Below are 19,429 nucleotides of genomic sequence, written 5' to 3'. Positions count from 1 at the left end.
TGCTTATACCAAATTGCCAAACATTCTCTTAACTTGCCTAACACATTACATTTCTTGCCACAGAGTGTCTTGAAGAAGACAGCCCCTTTTCCTGCCCATTTGAAAACACATTTGAATAAAATAGAAAAAAAACAAGCAACGTTCTGTAGTGGAAAGAATCCCTTGGATATGAATCTGTGTGTGGGCCCTGTTACTTGTTGGTAGTGACCTTGGGCATGTTTTCTAACCTCTGGCCCTCCATCTCTTTCTTGGTGGATTATAGTAATGCCCACACAACATGGGGTTTTGTGCACATGAAATGAGGGTGTGTGCATGCGAAGCATCTAGTAATGGCATGGCTGGCACATGGAGTTCAAAACAGTAGCTCAAAACTTGTTTATGGCAAGGCATGGTGGCTCATGTCTGTAATCCTAGCACTTTGGGAAGCTGAGGCAGGAGGATTGCTTGAGGCCAGGAGTATGAGATCAGCCTGGGCAACATAGCAAGATCCTATCTCTACCAAAAAATATGACAAAACAAAAAATAACTGGGTGTGGTAGCTAGCTACTTGGGAGGCTGAGGCAGGAGGGTTGCTTGAGCCCAGGAGCTTGAAGCTATAATACCATGAGCTACGATCACACCACTGCATGCACTCCAGCCTGGGTGACAGAACGAGACCCTGTCTCTAAAAAAAAACAAAAAACAAAACCCCCGAAAACTTATTTGCTCTCAGCAGCTTGTGTCCTGCAAACTTCACACCTGGATTATAAATGAAAACACAACAACTGATCTCCTATATCCTTACACATTTTGGAGGGCTTATTTTCCTGCAGAATCTAATCATTGCTAATCATTTCAGTTAGTGATTCAGCTAACACAGGTGCTCATTTGACCCCCCTAATATTGGGCCCATCTTGATAGTCTGCACCGATTTTCCACACTAGTCAAATGACTGAGGCATGGAGCAAGACTTCCTCCTCCCATTCAGACTACCTCATGGTGTTTCTGCAATGCAGAGAAAGTACCTGCGGCCCTGTGGGTTTAGAGTTTTCTCATCTTAGACCTTGAAAAAAAAAAAAAAGGTAGGGGAGGGGGGATTTCTAGCCTTGCTGTTAGATCCTTGTTTCCAAATCCCACAGCTCCATTAATGGTGCATGAAAACAGAATTCTATCTGCAGGATTTGAAAGGGTTTTCACATAGTCTCTCATTTACGAAACAATAACCTTATGAAGCTGATGGCTCAGATAATTCTCTCATTTTTTTCCTGCTGGAAAATCTGAAGCCTAGAAAGGTTGTTTGTTAATGTATTTAATTATCATTTTTTGAATACTCGCTGCAAGCCAGGAGTGATCTTAAGTCCAGGGAAACAGTGAGAACAGCCATATCTTCTTCCCTGGCTGGTGGGGGAGGCAGAGAAGTCAACAGGAAATGTCAGTACAGGCACTAAATGCCGAGATCAGGGTGATGGGTGAGTAGGGATGCACCCAACCCAGGTCTTAGGGTGCAGTCTGGCTTCTTGGAAGAGGCTTCAGTTGTGGCACCGAAGGAGTTAGGAAAGGATGCCCTGAAGGGACACACTCAGATTGGGACCATACACCTCTCTGGTGGCAGCATGTGAGTGGTAAGGGGCTTGAAGTGAGAAATCTATTAACAGTGGTTCCAGGCAAGAAATTCAGTGGCCTTAATAATCTGAGACAGGGTGTGGAGGAGAAGCGATGGCTTCCAGAGATATTGGGAGGTAGCGACATTGCCAGGTTTTAGCTGTAAGCAAACTTACATCCTAAAGCTCTGTTTGAAGTGCACAGCAACATGCTATAATGAATGCAGAGAACCATTTAGGAGCTCCCAAAGAGCTCTGCTGGTGACAGCTAGCCTGACTTAGCCTTTTGACTGTTTCTCCTCTGTGCTTTCAGTGGATTTGCTTTACGTCACCTGTGGTCACTGGTACCATCGCTCCTATCCATGGAAAATGAGGCTACATTTTCTAATTGAACCAAATAGAGTGTGACTGAAGTTCATGGAAAATGAGCAACTTCATGTGCCATGAAGAGTCAAAGGCCCTTTCCAAGCCAACTCCATTGTGCCCAACATGAATTATCCCCGTATGTCTGCAGAGAGTTTGTTGTCCAAGTATCACAAAAGCAAAGGGCCTCTCGTCCTTATGAAACTAACTTCTTAAAAATACCCCAGCATTTGCCAGTTCAATAGTTTTGGACTGACTTATGGGCATTAAAACCTTTTTCTCTTAAGAGGAAAAATTCCCAGCCAGGCTGAGAAAGCTCATATCAAGTTTCAGCTTGATTCATTTCAAAACCACCATGAAAATTGGGACATTTTCTCCACACCATGATGGGTTAGTCATGGAAATTCTGCCTTAATCGCAGCTACCATGGCCACAGTCATGAAGCATGTGCTCTGTGCTTCTGAAAAGTGATGTGACAGTATTGGAGAATTTCTCCCCTTCACTGTCAGAAAGCAGAAATGCATTACAGTTCATGGTCTATGGAAGAATGCCAGGGTAACCTGAGGTTCCCTTTTCAGCAAGCAATCTCATATTTGGTACATTTTTTTTCTGTATGGCAGTTTGGTTTGGTAGCTGTTTCCAAAAAGTGCTCTTTCCAAACTAAAACTATAGAAAGTTAAACTTAGCAGAAATGTGCATTAAGCTGGGTGTGGTGGCTCATGCCTGTAATCCCAGCACTTTGGGAGGCCGAGGTGGGTGGATCACCTGAGGTCAGGAGTTCGAGACCAGCGTGGCCAACATGGTGAAACCCCGTCTCTACTAAAAATACAAAAATTAGCCAGGCGTGGTGGCACGTGCCTGTAATCCAATCTCCTCGGGAGGCTGAGGCAGGAGAATTGCTTGAACTCGGGCGGCAGAGGTTGCAGTGAGCCGTGATTGTACCACTGCACTGCAGACTGGGGGACAGGGCAAGACACTGTCTCAAAAAAAAAAAAAAAAAAAAAAAAAAAAAAATATATATATATATATATATATATATATATGCATTAAGAGGTTAAGAGTGGCTTCCCCTGAGGTACTCGGACCTTCCTCTTACTCATGAGTGACAGAAATAGAGCAGTCTTCTCTGCCATATGTTCTGGAGACTCTTGATAAGCGTGGCCAGGCTTCACTGTGCATAGGTCTTCTTAGCGCAAACCTCAACCGGTAAAACAGAATGGGCCATTCCGCCTTCTCTGCATCCATAGCAGAGAATGCTTCTTCAGCCTCGAAGCTGCTCATGTCCTGCTAGGAGCCACTTCTATAAGCTACACTCCTGTTTTTTTTCTTGAGATAGTTTGTTCATTTGTTCGCTTGTTCCTTTATTGACAGAGGAACCAGCATGTTTTCCCTAGGAACATTCTACACTTTGAGAACGCAAGGATGAGTTCCTGCTGTCCTGGGGCTCACAGCCTAAGTGCGGGAGACAGACGTCACACTTCTGGGTTGTTTTAAGAGTATAATTCATTTCAGACTGCCACCTCACACATTCTGAAATCCTAAACTGCCAGGTAGACTTAATTCAGTGGGCCCAGGAGGGTCGGGGGGTGGCAAAGATGGAATCCTCCCTGGAGTCCTGGCAGAAGTTTCCTGGTGTGAACTTGTCCACCCCTGCACACAAGTGGACTTACCAAGTCCATCCTAAGAGGGGCCCAAAGCTGTCCCATCCCCTCCCCTGGCTCCCTGCATTCCTCTCCCACCCCACTGGTATGCTCGGTCACATCTCGGGCCTCTTCCTGGCTCCAGCTGCAGTGTGTCTGACCTGCCACCAATCATTCGAGCCTTTGGCCGCCATTTTCATCAAGTGCTCCAGCACCTCTGTGGCCCTCCAAATCGGGCCAGCGCTCCTCAGCCCAGCATGGGAGGACCTACTGTTAGAGAGCCCAGGCAGGCTCACTATTCAATGGGCCCTGGAACACCCTTCAGTCACTTGGTGGCCTCTTCACTCCTCGCGCTTGGCCAAATCCTCACTCCCTTCCCTCCCCTCAGCCCCCAGCCTCTTCTAGAGCAGTGCTTCTCAGCTTTTGCTGCATGTTCACATCCCCTGGGGAGATTGACATCTGCTTGTGCCCAGGATGCACCCCAGATGGGGTGAGTCAATTCCTGGGATGCAGTGGTGTTTTGTTTTTTTAAATTGTCCAGGTGATTCCTCCATGCAGCTGAGTTGGAGAAGCAGCGTTAATTAGCCTTTCGTTGTTCTTTAGTCGCTTCATCCTGCTCAGTTTTTGCTCCTGAGCTTGTTTTAGTTTCCTGGACAGAGCCATGATATAGGTTTGTCCAGCTCTGCCCCAGTAGCTACCAGCCAAGGCCCTTGGCAGCTGCCTGTTTTCTGGAAACTTTAACAGCCCCCTCTTCCATCTCCTTCACTGGCTGCCAGTCAGCATCTGCTCTTTGGGTTTTTGTCCTCTCTCCTCTCCCCGAGCCTTCCTCTGCCCCTCGTTATGCCTCTGTCCTCCCCAACCAGCACCCTGCCCGGCCCCCAACAAACCTCCCTGTCCTGAGCCTTATTTCCTTCTTCCAGAACAGTTGGAGATCTGCACAGATAAGCTGCTAAACTCATTGTATGTCGAGTCCGTGCAAGGATATTTGTGCGGCGCTCTTCCATAACGGTGAAACATAGGAGGGGGAAATGATTTGGAAACTAGCTATCCCACAAATGGGATTGATTAATTGCAGTGCAACAACAATTAAAATATTTACAAAGAATTTTTAGAGACATGGCATATCAGGTTAAGGGAAATAAGCAGAATGCAATATTACATATAGTATGAGCTATACTATCTATAGGAAAAAAAGCCTGGAGGAAAATATACCAGAATACTAACAGTGCTTGTCTCGATGTGGTAAGATTGTAGTTGACTTTCTTTCATTGTTACAATTTCGTGTTTTGTTTTTTAAAAATTATACACTGATCATGTATTACATTTATCATTGGGGGAAAGTGATTTAAAAAGATGAATTGGGCGGGGTGGTGTTCATGTCAGATGGTGGCTTTTTGCATCCATCCAAGTGTGTAATGGGGAATTTTCATTTTAGACAACATGGACTCAGTAGAGGAGAGTCCCAGGGTAGAGTCTGGAGGAGAACCTTTTAAGAAAATAAGTTTCTTCAGCCTGGGCAACATGTCGAAACCCTATTTCTACAAAAATTGGCCAGATGTGGTGTTGCATGCCTGTAGGGAGGCTGAGATGGAAGAATCACCTGAGTCCAGGAGGTTGAGGCTACAGTGAGCCAAGATTGTGCCACTGCCCTCCAGCCTGGGAGACAGAGCAGGACCCTGTCTAAAAAAAAAAAAAAAAAGAAAAGAGGGAGGGAGGGAGGGAAAGAAAAGAAAGAAAGAAAAAATAATAATAAGGTTCTCTTAAAGGGAAGGCCTCTGAGAGGGGTCAGCCCAGTGAGCCAGCACTGGAGAAGCACATTCTAGCAGGCGGGTCTTTGCCCTCCCCTGGCCAAGGTCCTCCTGGCACCCTGCTGAGCCCAGCTAGAGAGATGGGTGCCTTTATGAGCCTCATTCAGGTACTGGGTGCTGATGGGCTCCCCCTTGGCTTCAGAGTGCCACTGATGTTTTTCTTTGTGCCATCTCTGCAGATGGTTAACCTTTCGTTATACCTGCCTTGCCCTGATAAGAGGAGTTATCATCAGGTGCTAGGATAATGTCATTTAATATAATCCCAGGTGTAATTTAATGGCTTCTCCTGACCAGTGACTTGTGCTTGATTTTGCATATTCTACTAAAGAAAATAGTTTGCAGATAACACCTGCCTGTTCATTAATAGAATAAAGCTGTCACACAGCCAGATCACTTATTATAACCATCAGCAAAAGAATTCTTCCTAAAATAAAGTGAGGGGGAATGCACATCATTTTTTTTAACTTCTCTGTCCTGGACCAGTATAGCTGCAGTTATGGCAGTTAGGATGTTTTTAGCTGCAAATAAAGAATATCTGATTAAAACTGGCTGAAATAACAGGGGTTTGTTAATTTCACATGGCAAGAAGTCTGGGCACTAGATCATCCCAGGGTTGCAACCCATTGGGGTTGTCATTTAACATTTTCCATTTTTCTGCCTTGCTGTCCTGTGACTAGATGGCCACATGGTCACAAGATGGCTGCCACAGCTCCAGACATCCTGTCCTTACACAGTAGCATCCCAAGCAGGAAAGAAGAGGAACAGCAACACAAAAGGCCTTCTCACTTGCCTCTCTCTGGACAGAGAGAAAAATCTGTTTCCCACAGGCTCTCAGTATACTGCCCTATATTGCTCAGTAACTCAAATTGGACTACATAGCTGCCTCTAGACCAGTCACAAGTGCAGAGGAACAGGACTGCCATCTCTTCTTATCTTTTAGAATCAATGACTGGCATCCACTCGCTTGTAGCTGTTGTACCTCGTAATAACTGCCTTTTGTGTCGAGACTGCCAGAGTGTTCTGTCTACTAAAATGGACTTGGATTTGTGGAAAAAAGAGGATTCTTCCTCTCATGCTTTTTCTGTAGCTTTTTAAAGATTTATGGATATAGCTATAGAAGGGAAAAAGAAAAATCCTGTTTCTCTCTCTTCCATGCAATAGCTTGTTAAACTAAGAAGGACATGATTATTCCATTCAGTTTGAATCCTGTTTATTGAATGACCAAAGGATGTAAACAGCCTTTGTAAAAGATGAAGTGTAATCCAGACAGGAAGGATTATTATTGAGGAAAAGAGGTGCTTATGACATAAGAGCTTTTACTCCTATTTTGGCTCTTAAAACTCTGTTTTACTTTTGTTTTAGACTTAGAAGGTTTTGACTCTGTGGTATCATCTACTGAGAAACTCAGTCATCCGACCACAAGCAGACCAAAAGCTACAGGGAGGCGGCCTCCGTCCCAGTCCCTCACATCCGTAAGTGTCTCCTCATACTGTATGTCGCCTTACTTCTCTACAGCTGAAAAGCAGGACAGATTAGAGACTCTAGCTAAGGACTCTTCTGCAAGCAGCCGATTTGAGGACACCCTGGGAGAGGGAGGCCATGAGATACACTGCCAACCAAAAGTGATTTCAGAGTCTTCTTGAGTTGAGCGGCATTTCTTTCTATTTGTTCTTTGTGTTTCTGCCAGCAAGGTAGGTGCTCCCTATTCCCACTTTCCTTTTCTTTCCTTCCAGACTGATTCTTATTTGAACTTGAAATGAAATGGGTAAGAAAAAAAATCACGTTTTATGGTGGGGAGAGGAGAATGAGGCTGGTTTGGTGTGTAAACAAAACAAAACTTTACTAAATAAAGATCTGCTCCTATATAGCACCAGGCAGCAGCCGAACCTTTCTCTCTCAAATCCCCATTGCCTGTACCCCTCCACAGAATACCACGCAGACCTTCAGGAGATTGTTTTCAAACATATGAGGCACCTGGTGATGAAGGAGAGACCGATTGGAACACTCAGGATAACCCATAGAAGATTTTTGTTTGGGTCGTTTTGAATGACTTTTTATCGTGAACCTATTACACGTTTATTGTACCAAATTTGAACTACAAAATGTATAAAGAAGAAAGTTATCTGTAATCCTGCTCCCCAGTGCAAAGAACCGTTAACTTTTTGCTATACAGCCTTAGCTTTTTTTAAAAAAATTATTTGTATATATAAAATTATTTCTTCACAAATAGGATTACGTAGTACGCATCGTTTTGAAACTTGCTTTTCTCCTCTTCTGTTGTGTGCCTTTCTCCCCAGTCATGACACATTCTTCCCTAACATCACATTTCATGGCTGCCCATTTTTCTAACCTATGAGTATGTGAGCATTTAGCCAATGTACTGTTATTGGGCATTTATATTGTTTCCAGTTCCTCATTATAAACAACACTCAAATGAATGCCACTGCAGAAAAATCTGGATGCTGCTCTAAAATTATTGACTTCGGTAAAAATTTTCTGGAAGTGGGTCAAGGGGAAATGTATGTTTTGCTTTTGCCACAGGTTGTTCTGTCCCCTCCAAGCTCACCTTCCACAAGTTGTGTTTGTGTATAAGTTCGATCTCTCTCTCTCTCTCTCTCTCTCTCTCTCTCTCTATCTATTTATTTGTTTCCGTATAGCACATTGCTTTGTTCCAGTGAGTCTAAGTCCTTATAACCTCTACCCAGATAAACCAAGGAATTAACCTTTTGCAGGTTTCCCAGGACACTTCCTATTTTCATGTCATCACTGATCCCACCTAAGGTGTCATCATTTAGAAGAAAAAGAATGTCACTTCCTTGGAACCTCTTCTCTCATATCTAGAGTCTGGAAGTATGGTTTGAGTCATCCTATTTTTTCTCTTAGTACGAAAAAACCTAACTGCATTGACACCTTTTTGGGTGAAACACTTTTAAAAGTAGCTGACTTTTTTTATTGTTATACAGACTTCTCTGTCAACACTACCTTCTTTCCCCTCTCCCTCTCACCTCTTCACACCCCACCCCAACACCCCTCTTATACCCACGACCTGTTTAGTTGGTTCTTAGTATCTCTATATTTTGTTTTTCAATCCTACCTCCTCCATCTTCTCTATAAATCCTTCATCATTTTTGTCTTCCTTCCAAATTCTTCCCAACTTCTCAAGGTCTAGAGAGCCTTGTGACTTCCAGAATTACAGAAAGGTTTAAATTACCATCTCTTGTCCCACCTTTGGTCCATACATCCCATGCCTGAGAGTTCGTATGTATTTGGGGGATGTGGTAAGGACATATCATCTTCACTGCCTTCAGACTACACAGTTGTTCATTCATTCAACAACTCTTTATAGACATCTATCCCCTATGGGCTTGGTACTGTGCCAGGTACCAAAGATACAACTGGAATGAAAAGCACATGGTCACTGCCTGCAGGAAGCTTACGGCACAGAGACTCAAAGTTTACCATTTTATATGAAGTGATTTCATTTGCAGACTTAAAACAAAAGGATATATTTGTGCTTTAAAGTATAAATATTATATTATCTTCATTCCCATTCATCCCCACTTGGATGTGTACATTGAATTCCTATTTACCCTTCTTCAGTTAGCACCTGTGGATTTTTCATAGGCAAGTGGAGGCTTAGTGGATATGGGTGTATTCCTCAAAGGCCACTGGGGGAAATGATGGACGAAATGCACCAGTCATGATTCCCCAGCCTGGGGCCTCTGACCCTAGCTGAAGCTCTTTATGTTTATAGGACTCAAAGAGCAAGCTTTGATTGGCAGCTCATGAACCCTAGGTTGTAATGGAGGGAACTGGCTTTTTGAATAAAATCTCAAAATGAAAGGATTCAGGCATGGTATGGTGGCTAAGCAGTTAAGCCTAGATTAATAAGAAGGCTTGGTGGTGGGGGAAACGTTATTCTAGGTAATTGGATTTTCAGATTAAATGAAGATTAACAAATAAAACCTGTTAAATTGAAAACTTTGCTTAAAAATTCCCTAAAATGCATTAGGTTTCTGCCTTAAGTAAACAGAAGAAAACATACGATATTTTTAGGTGTAATTTTTCTATAATGACGCCAAGTGGTGACTTTAAATGGGACTGTTTTTCTACCACCAGGGTAGAAAGCATAGAGATGAAGCTGAAGATGAGCTTGCCCAAAGAGATCTCTGGAAGATTCTTCATTATAAAGGATTCCTTGCTATAGGAACTCTTATTTTAATTTGCTTTGTTCTAAAATAGGGAAATTCTAGCCCAGTGATCATCTATGACCAAGCGAATTCCAGTGAATTGGTCCAGAATTTTTTTTTTTTCAGACAGGGTCCTGCTCTTTTGTCCAGGCTGGAGTGCAGTGGTGCAGTGTCAATGGCTCACTGCAGCCTCGACCTCTGGGGCTCAAGTGATCCTTCCACCTCAGCCTCCCGAGTAGCTGGGACTCCAGGTGCACACCACCGTGCCTGGCTAATTTTTATATTTTTTGCAGAGATGGAGTTTCGCCATGTTGCCCAGGCTGGTCCCAAATTCCTGGGCTCAAGAGATCCTCCCGCCTCATAATCCCCATGTTGGGATTATGGTCGTGAGCCACCGCGCCTGGCCTCATCTGGCTTTTTTATCTTTATAGTGATCTTCACAGTGAGGCAGAAAGAAAACAGGGGTGTCATCCTATATTTTACCAAAAGATGCTGCCATTCTGTAAATATACTATAGCAATACGGACTCCAAAATGAATGTTGACTGTCAGCAATAATGAGGGCAGAGATTTAGCAGCAGGTACCAAAGGAGATATGATGCTTTTTGCACTAGCGAACAGGGCTGTGCTCTCAAGCTGAGGAAACACTGGTCACTGGACCACAAGCCTGGTGAGCCCTTATCCCTGGAAATGGTTTTCTCTCAGACACATCCTTTAGGGCACTTCCGTATGCAGCAGATTTAGTGATCATGGAAAAGGTCAAGGAAAAGGAAGAGGAGGGAATGGAGGAGAGGCAGATTAGAGCATCCTCTTGTTGACCTGTGTGTTCTTCCCTGGTAGACTGTCAGCCCTGTGAGGGCAGGCATCCTGTGTGGCATGTCACTAAGTCTGCAGTACAAGCTCAGTGCTTGGCACATGGTAGCAAACGTTTAGAGGAAGGAGCAGGAAAGGGTGGACGATGGATGCTTGCAAGGATGAAGTGATTGATGGACATCAGTGGCAAGATCCCTGGTTTAAGAAACCTTGCTTCTTAGTCGCAGTTCTGCCACTAATCAGCTATGTGACTTGAGCGCGTGGATAACAGCACACTTTTTTGCCTCACAGGGTTATCGTGAGAAGACAAAATAGCAGTGTCGAGTGCTTTGGAAAGCATACAGCATTATATTAACAAAAGTGGTGTCAGCTAAGGTGTAATTCTGACAAAAGCATTTTCTTTTGGCTTTATCAGTCATCCCTTTCAAGCCCTGATATCTTCGACTCCCCAAGTCCCGAAGAGGATAAGGAGGAACACATTTCACTTGCGCACAGAGGAGTGGACGCGTCAAAGAAAACTTCCAAGACTGTTACCATATCCCAAGTGAGTCACCAGCCATGGCGAGGGTTTCCCTGTCATTTCATGCATGTGCTAGTGATGGGTTATAAACCAAAGATACACAGACAGTGCAGGTGTTTATCATTCTTCGGTGACAGCGATTCTGTTACTCATCAAAATGCCCGAGGCATGTTGCAGTCTCCGAAACTAGGCAGAATCCCTGAGATACAAGTTCAGTTGTTTATTTCCCATGTTGTTCTCTTCTGGTTTGATCTCCTCTTCATACCATCACACACACATTCACAAATGCCTTCACACACTACCACCATCACCACAACCAGAACAATTTAAAAAGCCTTGAGATGTCTACAGAGAAGACATTAAATATATTAAATGCTGTGCCCTCTGCCCACAGATCTTGTCTTTTATGTTCAAAGCTGGTCACAAATTATAGTTGGAAGATCATAAATATAAATAATGTGGTCTCTTAAAGAAAATTGATTTGGATTCACATTCTATGATAGCTTTATAGTCTAAAAACACTTTAATTTTATTCCATACCCAGAGAATAGTATAGATACTTTAAGTTATTAGTTTATAAGAAACAAGGAAGACATTTAACTTTTAGCTACCGCATGTAACTTTTGAGGAGCATCTTGTACAAATTCTCTTCCTATGAATACGAACCAAGATTTTAAAATTCCATTTTCTCCCACTAAGAAAACCAAGTCCATTGGAATTACTTTCTATGAATATTAGCAACTTCTTTCTATCTAAAAGCAGAAAACTGTAGTCACTTGAAGCAGGAATAGCACAAAGAAATCAAAGGTTACCGTGGAATTTTCCTTCTCCATAGATGTAAGAATTTACAAGTATAGATTTTCTTAAAAATCTGATACAGTAAGCAAAATGTGATCCTGTACAACAGATCAGTTGTAATTATTCACAAAACCAAAGCATTCTTTCTTTATAAAAGGATTCCATCAGCAGAAATTGGATTTAGACCCGTTTTTTCTGGTGACCATAGGTATAGTTTCATTCTGACATCCCTGGGGTGTCTCTACAGTGACATCTACTGGTGGACAGTGGGTTTTCATGGTTCTGATTTACACAGTCCTATCCCATTAGCCTATTTCACTTCCCTGGAGTTGTCATGTCGTGCTCTTCAGTGCTTCTAGAAATTCCACTTGAACTACTTCGATCAGGGAGGGTGGTGGCCTATACTCTGTGAGGGCTTTAAAATTGCTCAGTAGCCGAAATGGGCTGGAAGAGCATGTCATATAGGAAATGCCAAGAGAAGCATTGATTCAAGAAGTGTCTGGAAGTCAGTCAGTGCAAAGGCATTGGTGGGTCACAGGAGTATGGGAGGTCCGCAAGGATGCAGGATGGGAAACGGGAAAACGCATAAGCCCAGGAATAGGTGACAAGCAAAGGAGAGGACAGGAGAGCGCAAATCTTCAGACTCAGGCAGCCACAGTCGCAGTGCTGGACTTGAGGGATCCGGTTGATAGGGAATTGATCCCCTGTTCCGCCAGTTATTACCTATGAGTCTTGGGGAACTACTCAGCCACCTCTCTAAACCTCAGTTTTCTGCTTGGTAAAATGCTTGTCCCAACTGATCGTTGTTCAAATTGTCTAGCCGGTGTCCGGCATGTGATCATTGTTCCAGAAATGTCAGTTCCTCTTCCCTCTTACTCTAACTCCTGCTAATGATAAAGCATGGGCTGGTGGAGCACTATCCCTGGCAGCAGAGAGCGCTTTTCCTCAATGGTAACTTGGCAGAAAAAAGGCGAGCAGAGAGGCTGGGAATGATGGCCCATCTGCTTTTGGTTTTCTCTGCCCAGTCTCTCCCTCTAGCACAGCCTGAATCCAGACTCTGCCTCCTCGCCATGCCAGCCAAGCCCCTTTTGGCTCCTGTGCTGCGGTGGCCTGCTGGGTACCTGCTGCAGGAGGGAGTCTCGCGGCCGTGTTGCCAAGCTTCACCACCAGCCTCTACTTCTGCCCTGCTGCTCATCGCCCCCGCCTCCCAACATCCTGTCCCACTCTTTTCCCTCCTCACCACCTGCCTCCCAGCTCCCTTGTTGGTGCCTTCTCCCCCAGGGGCCTACTGGGCACCCCTCTTCTCTCTCACCCATGACTGTCGTTCTTCCTTGGCCCTCCTAGCCTCCTCAGGACACTTCTCCATCAGGCCTTCCCCGCCAGTCTCCTCCATCTTCAGCCTGGCCCTTCGCTGGCTCTTTCTCTCAGCGTATTGTGCAGCTTAGGGTCTCCCCAGTCCTGGAAAGTGATCAGAACACTTCCCTGATCCCACCGCCCCCTGAGGCTTCTGCATGAGCATGCTCCCTCTCTCACGTCTTCCTGTCTCAACCAAGTTTCTGGAAAGAGAGTCCTAAACTTGCAGGCTACACCTTCACCTCCCAACCAGGTGCTCATCTGCCACGAGCAGCTTTCTGTCTCTCTGGCTCCACCAAGTGGACTCCACCCAGTTTTCCTCTCAGCACCCTTCACCCACACATGCAACCACTTCGTTCCTTCTGGACTCTCCTCCAGGCCTCTCTTCTGCTTCATCCCCTCTTCCACCCCTCTTTCCCAGTCACTAAGGGCTCCTAAAATCCAATGTGTCAAAAACGGAAATCATTATCTGACTCTTGAACCTGCTATTTCTCCCATGAAAGGTACAATCTCGATGCCTGGTGTGTGCACCACACCCGTGGTCCCTGATCTGTCCTTCCTCTTCCACCCTCTGCATCCTGTCCAGGACCACATCTCCCTGCTCACAAGGCATCTGTTCTATGAGGGCAGGGTCTCCGTCCTCCTGGCCCACTCCTGCCCCCAGCACTGGGAACAATGTCTGGTGCTCTACGTTGGCTGTGCTTGCCTTCGCCCCGTCACTCAAAGTTGTCTTGTGTCTATCCTCCTAGCCACTGCCTGGGTCAAACCCTGACTGCTTCTAGCTTACATTGTGTAAGACTCTCCCAGCAGTTCTCTCCAGCTCCAGATCTGCCAACCCTTAGGCCTTTCTGCAGCCAGCATGGTCCTCAGCACGGTGCGCCCTCCTCTCACCCTTTCGCCTAGCCGCTTGTACTTCCCAGCCTTAGCTCTGCCCCCAGGGCCCTCTCTTGCCCCCTCTGACGGTCTAGCAGTACTTCCCACCAGTGCATTTTGCCCTGCGGTCTCTAGACCTTTGCCTGGCACGTTCCCTCCCGCTGCAGCTTCTTTCTCTAAGCGCCCCTCCTTTCCTCTGCCTACTTCTTGGTCCTCCTCCAAGACGGGACTGTCAGCACCTGCTTGCGATGCCTGCCCGTCTGGATGGCTGGCCCCTTTTCTGTGTTTCTGGGGCTCTGTATGCTCACCTCCCTCTGTGCAGTCATCCCCCCATCTCAGTGCGTTGGTCTGTCTGTCTGTCTGCGCCCCACTGGGTTCTGAGCTCCCTCGAGACCAGGAGAATGCCTTAATGTCTTGTTCACTTCAGAGTTTGTGGTGCCTGGCAAGTAGTTGGGCATCTCAATGTGTGTATTGAACCAGTCGGAAACTCTCTGTCCAGAAAGAAGGTCACATTTAAAATACATAGAAGGCGGCATGTGAGTAAGGGGGAAATGCCTGTACCAAGCAGGCCCTTGGTGGCTTGTGGATGAAGGAACAAGTGAATGGAGTGTGTGGAGAGAGGCGGGGACAGTGGTGTTAACGGAGTTTGACTAACCTCAAGGACAAAGACGCAGCACACAAATCCCCGGCCCTGAACCCTCCCTGCCTTCCCTCGTCACAGGTGTCTGACAACAAAGCATCCCTGCCGCCCAAGCCGGGGACCATGGCAGCAGGTGGCGGTGGGCCAGCCCCTCTGTCCTCAGCGGCGCCCTCCCCCCTGTCATCCTCTTTGGGAACAGCTGGACACAGAGCCAACTCCCCGTCTCTGTTCAGCACCGAAGGAAAACCAAAGATGGAGCTTGCGGCCAGCAGCCAGGCGGCCGTGGAGGAGCTAAGGACACAGGTCCGCGAGCTGAGGAGCATCATTGAGACCATGAAGGACCAGCAGAAGTGAGTGCCTGGGGACTCTTGGGGGCCGTCACCCCGGTTGCTCTCCGCCAGGCCAGCACCTAGTTCTGAAAGCATGGATCCCAGCCTGCCTTGGAGGGCGGGCCCGGTCTCCCCGGTGATGGTGGCGGCAATGGTGGGAGTGCGTGTAGACCCCGAGAGTCTTAATTTATACCTAAATTGTGCTACATGTTTTTGCTGGACTTACTGTGTGCAGGAACGGCACAGGCTGGCCATGGGGCATAGGGGGATGAGTCCATTGCAGGGACTGATGCTCTCAGCAGGCTGCTAAGAAGAAAAGCATTTAAATCCCCCATAAAATACAGTATGTACATGAACCACTTCTGAAATAAGCTCAACAGCTAGCTTTCCCTCTTGCAACAGAAAAATGGCAATTTCTTCACTTAGCTGCCAGATGAAGCAGTTGGCCTGCATTGAGGTACCAGTAACGTATGAAGAAGATGTAGGGAATCTTGAAGCCCAAGATTTTACACTCAGTAAGATGTTCTCACCATGAGACTGCAGTGGGCGGGGCGGGGCGGTGGGGATCTTTCTCCATGCATGGCTGCACATAACACTCTCGTCACATCTCTAATCCTCAAGGAGCACTTTGATGAGGAGAAAGACCTGGACACAAAAATAAGTATCATACATCAATATTATCCAGGATGTAATTTGCAATGACAAAGCCCATAGGAGAATTAGAAGTAGAGAATGGGCATGGTGGCTCATGCCTGTAATCTCAGAACTTTGGGAGGCCAAGGCAGGTGAATCACCTGAGGTCAGGAGTTTGAGACTAGCCTGGCCAACGTGGCGAAACCCTGTCTCTACTAAAAATACAAAAAAATCAGTTGGGTGTGGTGGCGTGCACCTGTAATCCCAGCCACTTGGGAGGCTGAGGCAGGAGAATTGCTTGAACCCAGGAGGAGGAGGTTGCAGTGAGCCGAGATTGCGCCACTGCACTCCAGCCTGGGTGACAGAGCAAGAGTCCGTCTAAAAAAAAAAAAAAAAAGTAGGGAGGCACTGCTCTGAGTAAACTGAGGCTCGAGGAGTTTAGGGATCAGTTAGCTGTTTCTTGAGAGAATCAGGGGAGGCATCTCAAAGAGTTATTTCCCGGGTAGAATTTTGAACGATGATTTAGGATTGCCAAGAGCACACTACTCCAGCAGCGAAAACATCATGTAGATTCCTGGCCACACGGGGCAGCCTGGTGAGGTCAACGCATCCCCAGGTGACTGGCCTCCTTGGATTGGAGGTGCCTGGGGTGGTGACAGGAGATGCAGCCAGAGACTTACAGCTATGAAGCCCTCTGCCAGTCTGGTGTCAGCAGAAGCCCTGTCACCTGCCTCCCTCTACGTGGTTTGAGGGCCCTAATGTGTTTTGTGGTCACTTTGGGGGGATAACTGGGTTAAGCAAAGTTAATTTCTTTTCTGAAGGGCTCTTCAGAGCCTTCGCTTTGCATTGGGAGGATGGAGAGGATAGCATATGCAAGGTGTCCCACACCTGCTTAATCACAGAACCTTTTTTTTTCCAGAGCATCCTAGGATGAGGGTTCCATGGAATTCGCTTTGAGCAATGTGGCTCTAAGCGGGTTCTGTTCCACTCAGGCTGGGAGGGAATTGAAGCCTCTTGGACTTACCCCAGCCTGGAAGAGATCCATCAGATTAATATACAGGACTGACAGATGGTACTTGAGAGGGAATCCTGGGGCCAGCCAGGCTACCTCTAACCCCTTAAAGTCCCCAGCTCCTATCTGGCTCTGGAATTACTCATTTGAGTACCCAAAGGCCCCATCTATGTCCAGGTGACCTGTGTCCCTTTCCTAGACAGGACATCCCAGAGGCCCCAGGACACCCCAGAGCATTAGTTCTTGCCTTCTGAACAGGACCATCATGGCATCAGACTGGCATGAATTCAGGGCTTTAGCCCTTTGGACCCTTTGAGAGGTGCCTGCAACGTCTGAAACGGCCTGTGCTTCGGGGCTGCCACACCATGTTTCTCCCCCACTGTGAAGCCTGCAAATAGTTGGTGGGAATTGTCTTTCCCCGGCCAACATCTCTTGAATCAACACCCCACAGTGGCCTCTCTTCCAAGGCCTGCCTTTTGCTGCCTATGTCAGTCTGGCCTTTGTGCCCAGGGTCAGTGGGTCCCTACTAGTCTTGTGTTAGCTCTTCATGTCAGTTTCCTGTTAGCCTTCAACTCAAGTCCACGCCAGCTCTCCTTATCCCCAAATAAGCTGGTTCTCACCTCCCTGCTTTTCCCTGGCTTTTCTCTGTCAATTCCCCTGTGTTTCTTCCTCCTCATAGACTTATGCGCATTTTCATTTCACTAGTTCAAGACTTAGTGACTTTCTTTGGACTGCTTTCCCCAATTAACTCCCCACAGCTGGACTGCTTGAGGCTTTGCCTGCCAGTCTCCTGGGGTTGGAGCATTTGCTTGGAGTCTCACCTTCTTCCTTCCTAATCCCTAAGTAGTACCCACTGAGATATGGGTGCATAATGTGCGCTTAAGTAAATACAGTAATGAATCACAACTGGTTCATATCAGTTGTGATATAAACCCAGTATGTTGACAGCAGAGCTGGGACACTGCCCCAGAGAATAGGGACCATCATGGTGCTCATCCGAAGTGAGAAAATGCAATATAACTTCCACCTTTTTTTACTGTGGTGTCTCAGGCATCTTTGTTTATTGATTTTCCAATCCAGTCTGTAAAAATATGCATGTAAAATGGAGTGTTGGATACCTTAAAATGGAGGACAGCTCTCTGCCCAGTGTTTGGTTGGTTGCAGTGTCCTAAGTATAGAGCCCTAACTTTGTGGGATGGTTAGTGCTGTGAACTTCATTATTTTTAATGTCAGAAAGGGCATTAGGCTGTGGATCCTAAGTCATGCCAGTTTCTCTAAGACATGATTGCCATACCATTACTCCAATTATTCTACCCCCAAGTTTTTGGGACTTACTGTGTAGGATTTTGTGACAATCCATGAAAACATACCAGTAACCTTTCAGCAATTAAAAACCCTATTGAAAATAAAGGAAATAGGCCAGGCACGGTGGCTCACGCCTGTAATCCTAGCACTTTGGGAGGCTGAGGTGGGCGGATCACCTGAGGTCAGGGGTTCAGGACCAGCCTGGCCAACACGGTGAAACCCCGTCTCTACTAAAAATACAAAAATTAGCCAGGCATGGTGGTGTGTGCCTGTAATCACAGCTACTCGGGAGGCTGAGGCAGGAGAATTGCTTGAACCCAGGAGGTGGAGGTTGCAGTGAGCCGAGATCACCCCACTGAACTCTAGCCTGGGCAACAGAGTGAAACTCCATCTCAAAAAAAATAATAATAAAAATAAATAAATAAAATAAAGGAAATATATATGGAGTGGTAAAAACATCTGCAATAAAAATTACAAGAAGAGCCGGGCTTAGTGGTTCATGTCTGTAATCCTAGCACTTTGGGAGGCCAAGGCAGGAGGATTGCTAGAGCCCCGGAGTTCAAGACCAGCCTGGGCAACATAGTGAGACCCCCATCTCTACAAAAATAATTTTAAAAATTGTCCTGGCATGGTGGTGTGCGCTTGTAGTCCTAGCTACTCAGGAGGCTGAGGCAGGAGGATTGCTTGAGTTTGGGAGGTTGAGGCTGCAGTGAGCTGTGATCATGCCACTGCACTTCAGCCCGAACAATAGAGCAAGACCTTGTCTCAAAAAAAAATTATAACAAATAAATTTAAAGCCCAGTGATTTTGTAATAAAGGAATGGTTATGGGGAAGATGACAGAATATGAACCTGTCATATTCTGACAGGTTACGTGAAGTCTAGTAATTGGGCAAGTCAGGCCACCATGCTGGGCCTTAGTTCCCCCATCTTCTCCTTTTGGGAGAAGTTTGGACTAAGGGATTTCAAAGGTCACTTCCACACCCACCAGTTGCTGGCTACATATTTTAGGGGCCCCAGAATAATGGTGAGCCTTTCTGTCTGAAACAAATTTTAAGCAGTAACAATGCAAAGAAAATAATGATGTTTTGTCCACAGTTTCTTTGTAAAAAAGGATCAGATGGATTTTGTAGTGATAATAAGAGGTTTCTGATCTCTGATGAGAGAATTCTGGGATTTTGGTTAATTTCATTGCCATTTGCTTTTCAGACGAGAGATTAAACAGTTATTGTCTGAGTTGGATGAAGAGAAGAAAATCCGGCTTCGGTTGCAGGTGAGTCCCTTTGGGTTCTGCTGCCCGTGAATCCTAGGCTCAGTGGGGCAGGACATTGTCAGGGCTTTTATTTCAAAAATAAATGATTGTCACCTCTCTGCAGATCTGGATACATTTCCTGTGACCATCTTCTTAGACTCATATGGGCTTACTACATATCGTTTCCCCAGGAAGTCTTGGGGAAGGGAAACATTAGGAAATGTGCCCCAAATTGGGTTTCTCATTTGGAATTTATCTTTTTTTTTTCTTTTTGAGACGGACTCTCGCTCTGTGACCCAGGCTGGAGTGCACTGGCACGATC

General features: G+C 46.0%; 1 protein-coding gene across 12 annotated transcripts in view; it reads left to right on the top strand.

The window, feature by feature from the left end:
- Positions 1-19,429, top strand: part of SH3KBP1 (SH3 domain containing kinase binding protein 1) — a 356,671-nt gene that overhangs the window by 335,238 nt on the left and 2,004 nt on the right. For 6 of the 12 annotated variants that reach the window (XM_055269199.2, XM_055269196.2, XM_055269195.2 and 3 more), the window contains 4 exons: positions 6,754-6,863; positions 10,809-10,937; positions 14,659-14,927; positions 19,065-19,128. In XM_055269199.2, coding sequence (XP_055125174.1) covers positions 6,754-6,863; positions 10,809-10,937; positions 14,659-14,927; positions 19,065-19,128 — 572 coding nt within the window. The remainder of the gene's footprint in view (positions 1-6,753; positions 6,864-10,808; positions 10,938-14,658; positions 14,928-19,064; positions 19,129-19,429) is intronic. The other 6 variants (XM_055269203.2, XM_055269200.2, XM_055269197.2 and 3 more) reach the window with 1 other exon arrangement.

Source organism: Symphalangus syndactylus, chromosome X (assembly GCF_028878055.3).
Source record: "Symphalangus syndactylus isolate Jambi chromosome X, NHGRI_mSymSyn1-v2.1_pri, whole genome shotgun sequence".
NCBI classification, from domain to species: domain Eukaryota; kingdom Metazoa; phylum Chordata; class Mammalia; order Primates; family Hylobatidae; genus Symphalangus; species Symphalangus syndactylus.
The sequence above is the reverse complement of the archived record's forward strand: the minus strand, read 5'-3'. Positions and strand labels throughout refer to the sequence as shown.